At 40.1% G+C, this 12,155-nt stretch overlaps 1 protein-coding gene across 2 annotated transcripts in view; it reads right to left on the bottom strand.

Moving 5' to 3' along the window:
• dlg3 (discs, large homolog 3 (Drosophila)) overlaps positions 1-10,076 on the bottom strand; it is a 111,796-nt gene extending 101,720 nt beyond the window's left edge. Inside the window, exons 1-3 of one of the 2 annotated variants that reach the window (XM_086024072.1) lie at positions 9,797-10,076; positions 7,624-7,749; positions 648-739 (exon numbers count right to left, since the gene is read on the bottom strand). In XM_086024072.1, the coding sequence (XP_085880198.1) occupies positions 648-739; positions 7,624-7,749; positions 9,797-9,812 (234 nt within the window). In that variant the 5' untranslated portion in view covers positions 9,813-10,076. Of the gene's footprint in view, positions 1-647; positions 740-7,623; positions 7,756-9,796 lie in introns of both variants that reach the window. The other variant, XM_086024071.1, reaches the window with a different exon arrangement.
• Between the last annotated feature and the right edge of the window lie 2,079 nt (positions 10,077-12,155).

The raw sequence follows: 12,155 nt of genomic DNA on the forward strand, positions 1-12,155 counted from the left end.
AAATACACGACTCCTTGCGTGCGTGCGTGCATGTGTCTACACCAACCTAAGAGTCTTCAAGGGAGAATTCAACCCATATATATTTTTCAAGAATATGTTCTATGCAAGTCCCCTATAACTGGAAACAAGGCATTCTGATAAATAATGCGTTTGTGGAATAAGAGTTAATCCACCCGTTTTCAGCCATCTGCGGGGGCGGCAACTGTCACTTCTGTCCACTGAAAATGACATCACAACTGCTCAGGTAACGACCAATCACGGCTGACCTGGTTTCTGAAGCAGAGCCATGATTGGTCATTACCTGAAGCCTGAGCGGTTGTGACATCATTTTCAAACGGCAGAACTGACAAAATGGGTTGGATTTTGCTGCTTAACACATATTCCAAAAACGCAATATTAACCAGAGTGCCGTGTTTCAACTAGTGGGACTACTGGGAACGTATTCTTGAAAAAACTGTGTTTGGGTTGATTTCCGCTTTAATGAAAGACCTGGGTGACTTCATAACGACGAGCAAATGGCTATCCTACTCTGCTCGTCTCGTAGGAGCGAGCGGGAGGCGCGTGTAACGCACGCACCACATGTGGCAGCAGATGTAAACATTTAAGCATGCTCTGCTCCCAACTGCAACAAGTAGCGGCAAATGTACCTCCCACGCTTCCTTCTTGCTTTCGTCCTCTTCCTTCAGTGCACTTTGATGCGTATTCAGCTGCAAGGTCACCTCATAACACTCTTGAATATCTGTGAGAAGAGAGGAGAAACACCCTTTATAGTTTATATATGGCAACTTTACACATGTACACTTTTAAAAAGAGAAGTTAGATTTTACGCGTCAGGCAAGGCATGACGTTCGTCTTTTTTTTGTTTTTGCAAGCGCACAAGCGGGAGTTTACTTGGTTGCTGTGGTTCCACGATATCAAGAGCTACTCTTATCTGGCTGTTGAATGCGATGTCTCAGGTGCAGAGTGCTGAGAGATAAACCACTGTAATGACGAAGAGACGCCAGTAGATGGCGGCGTGCATCACTTTGGATTCGAGATCAGCAAAGCTTTTGAGTAGAAGATAAAGATTAGGTGGTGAATCTTGGCTCGTCACGTCAAATATGAGGCAGAAAAATGCTAACACGTTGGAAGTCAGACAAGTTTAGGCAACTAACGCTCGAACAGCGTATTTAAAAGTAGGGCTCGACCGATATGCATTTTTTGAGGCCGATGATGATTTTTGGCAGAAAATGAAATATTGATTACTGATTAATTGGGCAATTTGTTTTAAAAATACATAATGCATAAAATGACATTTTTTCCCCCAAAAAGCATTTCAATGGGTGTCAGATTTACACTATTCGCGGGTGGGCCTGGTCCCTATTACCCGCAAGTCAATAGTAAATATATTATTTTGGTGAACCCAACCCATGTTCCAAAGATCGAAAGAGCTAGAAACCAACTTTTTTTATCTGGCGTCAGAAGAGTTTACACTTTTTTTTGGGAGGTTCAGCATTCCCCCTAAAAATATGCTAATATCTTGAAAGTCTTGGCAGTCAATGAGTTAATAATAATATTAACATTGTTATTATTGTACTTTTATCATTCAAACAGAGATTAAAACCCAGATTTCTTGATTGTGGGCAGTTGAATTTACCACTACATCAATGAGCTGCCAGGACAATGATACTGTCATTGGTGCGCTGTTTTTCCAAGACTTTTAATTTTTTATTTATTTATTTTTATTAACCGAGGCCATGCTTGACACACATAAGCGCGGGCCCGGCTCGATGTGCAGCCTGGCTGGCCCGGTGAGTGGCAGGCCTTTGATATGAATGTGCTTGGACAATTTTGCTGATGTCACACACGGGAGTCGTTACGGCGCTGACATAAAGAGGTTAGCGGGAGACCACGTCAACTTTTTCCAAAAGTTCAACGTCAGGGCAAGGCGCTTTGATAATGCTTCGGATGAGTGTTTCCGCGACAACAATGGAATGCCAGCTTTTACAGGTAAAAGAGGATTCTGATACGACCTTCTAATGCAGAAAATCAGCACTGTTTATACAGGAAAACAACATAAAAATCCCAGGAGGAGAGCAAGTCAACCTTCTGCCAACAATGAAAAATGTTTTTTTATACACATATCAACTCCTCTCAGCTCATCAGTACAGCACTAATATTAGTCATTCTACTCAGAGGATAAGGAATATATGACTGTGAGTAGTTTTATTGTCTGTCATCCTGTTGCTGCATGGTTTGCGCTCAATTTGTTGCTTGAAAGTTTACAGCACCGCGACATAGATGCTAAGTATTTAGTGTTAGCATTAACAGAGTGGACCTAACAGGAGCTAGCAGAGAGGTACAGAAGGACTTTATTGTATCTTATCGAAGTCCATAATTTGGTACCCTGACAACACTACAAGTATCTGTACTGTACTTCACTTCACTTTAGGTAGAGAGTGTGAGTGCTTTTTCTGGTCCTCGCCGCGTGTGTTCAGACATCAGACGGCACGCTCACACCGAGTACAGACTTTCCCAAATAAAAGGGGAGTCTTCCAACCCTAACAGACCACATGCATTCCTTCCCATGGAGGAAAAATAACATCATTTTAGCCAGAAGACCTTTTTGATGTTAGGGCAACGACTGGTGAAAAGTTGTTGACACACAGTCATGAGGAGGGCAGTGAGGGCTTATGCTTTCTTCAAAAAGACGTTACATGCTGGATTAGCGTGTTTGTTTAAACTAGGCCTCCTCTTATTGTTTTGTGTCTATTCAATTGGAATGAACTTCTCTCTATTGCTTGTTTGGGGGAATCACACAAACGGGAATATGACCCCATCCTCAATATAATGGAGCTTACTGGAGTAACACATTCGGTGGAAAAGTAGGTCACAAATACAATCCAGGCCAAACCATTCAACCACCCCCGCACCCCCTTGATAAAGTATTCCCTGGGACATTTAGGGTCCTGAGTAATTTAACGTGGGGATCCCCCACCCCACACCAAGCATCACCCCCCCCCCCTCCACACTTTTGCTAGAACAAAAGAGTGGATGCACTAAGGCAGCTTTTGTTCCCGACAGTGCAACCATGTAACAAGTTAACAAGTGGGCAAACACTGCCTCCCACACGCAGCGAATTCGTTTCAATATATATATATATATATATATATATATATATATATATATATATATATATATATATATATATATATATATATATATATATAATGTATATATATATATGTAGAAAAATTTGGGGGATATGAAGCAACGCTCCTCGATCCCCTCATTTAATAAATCTGCATGGCTGAACCACTACTATCACCACAAACATCCACGTTATGCTCCATGTTTCAAGTGGGATTAAATTAAACTCAAATGTCAACACAACTGTTACTCGAAACAACTTTTAAGATTCACGGACAGTAGTTTCAGTAGTTTCTTGAACACCCTCCCCCGCCTGCATGGAGGAAATATTGGGCTGTTGATGACGTATAGGTCAAAGGTGTGCGGATGAGCGTTCATACTGCAGACGCATCACATACTGTACATATCTAATTTACATCCACATACCAAAGAGGATTAGTTCAGATTTGAAAAAAAAAACAAAAAAAAACAGTGTCGTACTGTTCACACTGCATGAAAAGAAAGTCATCTACATTGCCCATACAGGGCAATAATTGGAATTGCAGTGTGAACATAGCCTTAGACAGAGCTTTGGTAGCTTTGCTTCCGCAAAAGAGTGGATCGCGAATTTGACCTTTACTGCAATAAAAATTCACATGAAAAAAGCAATGGAAAATCTAAGCCAACCTGCTATCAGTTGCCGCCAAAAGCAACGGCAAGCAGTTGAAACAGAGCCGCCCCACGTGGGCCGGAGCATGTGAAGGCAAGTAGCAGAGGAGAACACCAAGGTGGGTGAGTAATGTTTACCCTCAGTGATGCAAACCACATGTCCAATAAAAGGAACAAGCTCATTGAGGCCACCGCTAGGTCCTCACACAAAACCGGACGACCCAAGCAGGCCGGAACCGGAGCCTTGGCACTGATTGGCACAGCTGCCAAAAGCAGGTTGATTTGTTTTTTCTATCTGCCTGCCTTGGGCTGCTCGCCAATGGAACATTTTTTGTCAAGAATGTTTGGAATCCTCGATGGGAACCCGAATCCTTGCTGCAAGTTTCAAATAAATTGCAGGACAGGAAGTTAAGGTTTAAGCTACCAAAATAGACATTTTACAATTAAATACGAGTTTTAAAAAAGGCTGTTCACTTCAGTGGGTACACCTGCACAACTGAATGTGAGATCCAGTAGAGAAACTTAGACTCTGCCCATATTAAATAAATAAATAAATAAATAAATACAGGTGCAACTCAATTTAATTTTCATAAAATAGATTATTGTGTTTTTTGACATCAACCCTCCCAAAAGAAAAAGTAGGCTCTCTTCTTTTACCAGAAACAAAAGGTAGCCTTTTCCATTCTTGAGTAATCAGCAGCAGAACATACACTGTAAAAACAGTCGGATAAAAGTAACCAAATTTGGGTCAAAAAGGAACATAATAACGCCCAAAAATGTTTTGTATTATATAAACCCCGCCCCACCATAATGGGTTGTTTTGTAGGTTATTCATTTGACCCTTTTTGACCCTACTGTTTTTCGAGTGATGAGTTGGTTGGTTGCAAAGGGTCTGAATACTTATGACCATATGATACTTCAATTTTTCTTTTTTCATAAATTTGCAAAAATTGCTAAATTTCTGTTTTTTTTCTGTCAAGATGGGGTGCTGAGTGCACATTAATGGGAAATAAAATGAACTTTTTTTATTTTGGCAAATGGCTGCAACAACACAGAAAGTAAAAAATTTCAAGGGGTCTGAATACTTTCCGTACCCACTGTATTAATACAAGCAAGTGGAAAAATCTTTGGCTGTTCACAACAGGGCTTGGTCCCAAGCTGATTTTATATTATCATATATTAAAGCTGCACAATATATTGAGAAAATATAGATATCGCGATAATGGCCTGTGCAATATGCATATCGCGAAAACATGTAATAATTTTCTTATGGAATTGTATGCTTTGATCTGAATTTGACCAGTTAGATGTAAACTTAAACGCGCATTGCCACCCAATAGTTGGACATTATCTAGGTGAATTACAATTAATTTGCTAAGAACATTGAGCTGGCTTATTTTGCCACATGAAAAAAGTACTTTTTCATGAGATAATAAAAATGTCATTTCTTTAGGTGCATGTTAAATATCGCAATATCGATATCACTATAGATCACATCCATATCTCGTCGCATGTTTTTCCAATATCATGCGGCCCTATTGTATACATTTTGTAATGATTTCCATTGTAATTCTTATTATTTTAATTCTTGAACCCAGAACCTTTCTACTGTGAGGCGGATGTGCCCACCACTGTGCCCACCACCATACCACCTGAACCGACATCAGTTGAAGTCGTATTCCCAAATTTTGGCTCAAATACTGTTAGAAGCACAGTGCAACACCAAAAACAAAATTACAATAAATCCATTAAGATATCTTAGCGTATCTGACTGAAAATAACGTTAAGCCAATTAACTGCTTCAATATGGCAACCCCGATGGGACAAGCCAAAATTTCATTGTAGCAAACATAGAGCACAATGAAGGAATTCTTTGGAAAGCAGTGGGCGCCTTCGTTTCAACCCACCTAATGGCTGCCGACCACGTGTAAAGCATCATTTTAAATCATGTTAGCGTAAATCTGTCCAGTCTGAAAACTTGAGTGTGGAGAGACAGAGCCCCACAGTAATGATGAGGAATGTTGAGAAGCGGCGAGTCAACTGCAGCAGAGCCCAAGGCGGAACATTACTTGACTAAGGAGCGATTACGAAAAGATTACTTAGCTGTTGGTCAAATGCAGCGGGTGCGATTTGCCGCTTACGTCTGCTCATATTCGTGACAATATGGAGCCAATATTTGGCACAGTAAAATTCAGATAACTGACTAATAAGTCAAGATACCACTTAATAAACACCGTTCTTATTCATAATGCCTCGATGAATAAAGACAATTAGGTCTGAGAAAAAAAACTAAATGTAAATCGCAATTGTTTTTTTGTCTTTCTGATCCATGTCAAGGTCCGAAATACAGTATATCGATCACCCTCGTGAAGGGCTACAGCTATCGAATATTTTAGACTTGTTCACTTCGAGTCGCCATCCGTACATCTGTGGCTTTAGGAGTGTATGGCTTTATAAGTCACAGACTGGCCTGGTGAGTGACGTGGGTGTCAACGGATAAATGTATAGCCCACTTGCAGGGCTATTACAATACATTCTGACTAGCAATGGTAAGCTGTATTTAATCAGCTAACATCCATGTGCTACCTTACGCTGTTGTGGTACACATTGCACTTTATCTTCGCTGTTAAGTGCAAAACAATCCCAAACTTTGGACATTCTCTATTTTTTATGGACTCTTTCCTCATGGCTTGCCACCATCGCACCAACTTATTTCTGCAAATTGTCAGTCCACGACAGCTTGTTTCTGGTTTAGTTCCCAATGTAGAGATGCAGTGATTCTGCTTCTGAACTATTTGTCTTGTCACCTTTATGAAAAGAAATATAAATATGCGAAATTGCTTAGCATATAATCACTGAAATTGACGGATTCATCTTAATGTGTTTAATAAAGTAAAGGTGACAAATGTCAGCCCTTGTAAGAAAAATGTTGGATATTCAACAAGCCTTCTGTAGAAACTCTTTTATGTATATGAGCATTGCACGATTAGTCACATTTATTCAAAATGATGACTCTTGCTTTCTGGAAGTTGATGAGTCAACAGTGAGGTCCAACAAAGTAGGCCGATTACTGTCCACCACCCAATCCAGGAAGGAAAAAAAAAATCATTACGTGAAAAGTCGAGTTTATTATTCTATAGATAGACTGCATCAATTGGCAATGCACGTACACATAGGCTTTGTACGGTCTTGTGAATGGTCCCTTTGATAACAGTTAACCCTCTCCAGGCAGATTCGTAACAACTAATTGCTAATCCACTAATTAATACACATTCATGTTATATTAGCCTTTTATTATACAGAAGTACTACTAAACTATTACTAAAACTTAATTTGAGCCTGAGAGGGTTAAGACATGTAGACTAACTTTATTTAACACCCACTGACATCCTGTGACTGCCCATAACAAGGAAGCGTGCCCTCAGAGTTACACTTTACAGAGCACCCCGCGGGGAATATAACATAACACAACCGCAATAAGTGTTGCTTTGTGCTCTTGTATGCGTTGCTGCTTGACATTTTTTAAATTAGAAGTTGTTTGAAGGATTATCTACAGTATACTCATTTCTGTTAGCCTGTCTATTGCGTTTCGCATTGTATATTTGCATTCAGCTCGTCGACGTTCGTTATTAGATGGTTTCGTTGAACAGTTAGTTGTTTCAATATGCAATGTTTACCATATTTTCTGGACTAAAAGCCGCACCTCTATATACAAGCCTCATCCACTCTATTTTTGAAAACGTGTCTTGGCTCAATTAAGGTTGGAAAAAAAAATTTTTGTGGCTTTTTTTTTATGACTTCTCAGGACAGTAATGTGATTATGTGGTGTTTTTTTTTTCTCCTTACCAAGAAGCGCTTGGAAAAGTTGGCTGCCCAGGATGGCGGACACTTTGCCCACGCTGGTCTTAAGGGCCTGCTCGTCTGGACTGGTCAAGCTGGCCTGGTAGCGTCTGAGCAGACCTGCTGCTCGCTCTGTGTCTGCCGCAACAAAACAAAAGTTACTTAGAATAACAAAACCCTAACACCACTTAAGCGTAACTACTATGCGTATCCCTAAATGCCATAGGAATTCAAAGTTGCCCATTTTGGAGAAAAAGTTTGAAATGTTGCATTAATACAGACATTGATATTTTTTTACAATTTAGAATATAGTACTTAAAGGCACCACTAACACCAGTAAATTACCTAAGGGCACCACCACAACCACTAAACCCGAACGCACGACTTCCAGCACTACAGTATCTGAATGTACAGTACAACCACTGCAGTACCTGAAGGCACCGCCACCGCGATAGCACCTGAATTAGGAATAGACCAATTATCGCCGGGCCGATTATCAGCGCTGATAGTCAAGATTTTGTCAAATATCAGCATAATTATTTTTTGGTTTGTTTGTTTTTGTTTTACAAAATCTGTCGGACCATAAGAGATCATCATAAAACTTTGTTAACGTCAGGGAATTATTAATTAAAATTTCACATAGGGATGCTCCGATCGATCGGGCACCGATCATGTTCGGCCGATTTTCGTGAAAAATTACATGATCCTAATATTCGATCAAAGCCTTTTATTGCCGATCAAACCATCCGATCACCCGCAGCTCATGCTTGGCTGCCGTCAGACGAAATGGCAAAAAAGTTGATTAATATTATTAATAATAGTTGTTTAATACACGATGACGTCTCTCTGTCCAAAAGCATCACTCGCGCCGCCCTGGAGGCAACTGCATACGCCCGCCCGCCGGCACTCCAATTGAAACGCGCCGCCAGAAAGGCTCCCGAACGCAGCCGCGCCTCGGCTGCGAGCAGAGGGGAGGGGAGGGGAGCGACGTGAAACAAGGCTCCGAAGCATGAGCTGCGGGTAATCGGATGTTTTGATCGGCAATAAAAGGCTTTGATCGAATATTCCGACCACCACAGTTGGTGTGAACATAGCATTGTCTGCTTTGTGTGTGGAGTTTGCATCTTGTAATACTGTATATGCCATGAAAAGGTACCCCGCGCGCCGAGCATGGCCAAAAGTTTCAACACAACCAACTTAATCCGACATTTGTCTGTGCAGTATCTTCATGCTTTTGAAAATATATAGAGATTTTTGTCAAAATTACGGCAATAATATGGCTGGGTTTTTTTTTCAGATAATATGGCATAATAGCAGTCACCATAAATAAATGGAAAAATATACAGATATTCCATGGGATCGGAATCGGTATCGGCCGATCTCACTCATGCATGATATCGGTGTCATAAAACCTGAACGGAACATCCCTAATTTTAAGATAACTTAAGAGATGCTACTGACCCTGGGAACTCTCTGCGCATTTTGTTTTTGTTTGAAAGTAAAACAAAGATACATTTCACAGTTATTTATCATTTTTTGATACATTTTATCAACTGTACAAAACCGTAGGGAGCTTTAACTTTGGAAGACATACGCTCATCATGACTTGACAGTTGACAAGAGATTTTGACGCCAATATTTTCCCTTTTATTGAAAATGGATTTTGGCCTCATTGACACTAATAATTGGTATCTACCTTGAAAAATACCTATCAGTATATCGCTAACATGAATGCGCCACAACAGCAACTATAGTACTTGAATGCAGCACCACCCCCACCACTACTATAGTAACTGAACACACCACTACTACTACTACTACCACTAGCATCCTGTTTTTAAACGTTTCTAAAATTTGGGCTTGTTGGCACGTCATTAAAGTTAGAATTTACCGAGAAGATAACCCTGTATATTAACATAGAGTATATTCATATACATCCCAACAAAAATATCAACAGTGGAGTACACATCTGATTGTGGAAATCAGCGGCCGTTAACTCAATCGGCAGATTTCACACTTTTCCCTCCACCTGACGCACAGAGTACAGCTGAACGGACCACCAAAACACCTGAACGCACCGCCATGCTGTCTATAAAGTTTCCAGTTTGGATGAGAAGAGCAGAAAAGTAAAAAATAAAAACTTGTTGACACACCATGAAAGTTGTCAACCGCCACTCACCGTATTTGTGCACCATGCCGTCTCCAACTTCATGAATCCCCACGCGTCAAAGTTGGATTTTTTCTTTTAGGAGACGAAAAAGGGGTAATGGTCGCTAGCTTAAGCAAACAAGCCACAAGAGTTCTTTCTTCTTCCCGCCAAACAAAAACGTGACTCACTAGTGCAGACGTCCTCTTACTTGCAACTATTGAGAGGAGTTGAGCTTATGTCAACTTTTTGCCTAAGTTTGTGTCCAGAGAGGCGGACTGGGAGTTGTTGTGCGGTAGTGCTCCCCCACCTCCACCTCCTCCTCCTCCTCCTTCTTCTCCTCCTCTTCCTCCCTCCTCTTCCTCCTTCTCGTCATGCCGCGCCTCTGTGGGAAGAGGATTTCGATCCTGCCGGGTGCTGGTGGGTCCACACCTTCCACCGCAGCAGCCCTTGCGGTGGTAGAGCCCCACGCCGACACGTCGTCGTCGGCAGGCCGCAAAGATCTCTTTTTACAGCACGCCTGCTTCAACACTGACGCTATGGTTTTTCCCCGTTTTTTTTTTGTCCAATGAAGGCTTTTTTTTCCCTCCCTGCCGCAATCCTCCTCGATGCTGGAGTTGAACTGGTGACTGACTTTGGCGCTCTCTGGAGGCTAGATGGAGAAAGGCAATGGCATGGAATGGCTATGGAATGGCTTTAATTGTGTATTACGATAGTAGTAATTTATTTGCTTAACTTGTTCAGAGTTTTATGGATTATACTATACAACATGACACTGTACTGTATTGTTTTATAATAGGTTCCATGAATTTCTATATTTTTACTTGGTTCATCAGTTCATGGTTTGCGGTTGTGTGCAATTTTTCAATTCAGAAAAGTTTGTAATTGATGTATTATGTTTTTATTACACTGTAATATATTACTTTTTTTACCTATAATATCCATCCATCCATTATCGCTACCGCTTATCCTCGCAAGGGTCGCGGAGCGTGCTGGAGCCTATCCCAGCTGTCTTCAGGCAGTAGGCGGGGGACACACTGAATTGGTTGCCAGCCAATCGCAGGGCACACAGAGACAAACATCCGCACTCACAATCACACCTAGGTGCAATTTAGAGTGTCCAATCAACTTACCATGCATGTTTTTTGAATGTGGGAGGAAACCTGAGTACCCGGAGAAAACCCACGCAGGCACGGGGGGAACATACAGGGAGGCCATGGCCGGGATCGAACCCACGACCTCTGAACTGTGAGGCGGACGTCCTAACCAGTCGACCATCGTGCCACCTACCTATAGTATTATTTCCATTTTATTTGGTTCACATGTTCATTTTCTGGGGTGCAACTTTTTGCAAAAAAGCTTTAAAGTTTGTCAAAATAATAGATTATTGCATGCTATATTCGATTGAATTATTATTGTATTATTCGACATGTTATCATTACCATTACCATTATATTTGGTTATTTATTCATATTTAGTTTGTGTGTGTATATATATTTATGGTTTGTATCTGCGTGTAGCTTCCTGTAAAAATCTTTTAATTTAGCAAATTAGAAATACATGTTTCATATTATATCAAATTATAATACTAAATTGTTTCCTTATTGTATTTTTCCATTTTTTGGTTAGTGCACCTTCCGGTGGAAAGCTTTTACTCATATTCAGTAAAAAGTGTGTTTTATTATATTTAAGTATTGTTTTATATTTGTCATCTTTTTAACTGTACTGTGTTTATGTTTAGAATCATATAATCCTTTATGTATCTTACTGGGTTCATCTGTTAATTTTTTTGGTCATGGTTTTGAAAAGTTGTCAAAATTACATTGAATATAATATTTGATTATCTTATATTACACTTTATTTTATGTGATATAATTTCACAAATAAATGATTAATTATTGATGTATTGTCTTGTTTTTTTTTTTTTTTTGGTTTGTTTGTTTTGTGGGCTCCGTGGTAGAATACTTGCTGTATTCACTTATTGCAAATGGCAGCATTGTCATGTAATTGCATTGACAAATTAGGCATTCGACATTTGTCTTTGTTATTGTAGGCTCAGGTAACATCGCAATCAGGATTATGAAACAATATTTGATTGCAATGACTCACATTTTCATATAAGCATGATGATTATCACCACTTTGTCTTTCCATTTTGATTCTTTCATTTTTTTAATATCTTTTTCTCAATGGTAATGACATCAATAAATAGATTTATGCATAAAGGTTAATTAACGTTACAGCGTCCCCCATGATGGACAGTTGTTTGCCAGGGGATTTACGTCACTACAGTACATGGAAACTAGTCATAGTAGCAAGTTTCCTACCGTGGCAAAATGGCCTTGTATTTGGAGCAGGGCATTGTGTTGTTTGTGTCCGTAGTTGTTTATCAT

This window comes from Filicampus tigris, chromosome 2 (assembly GCF_054856515.1).
Source record: "Filicampus tigris isolate MCC_2025a chromosome 2, RoL_Ftig_1.0, whole genome shotgun sequence".
Lineage (NCBI taxonomy): Eukaryota > Metazoa > Chordata > Actinopteri > Syngnathiformes > Syngnathidae > Filicampus > Filicampus tigris.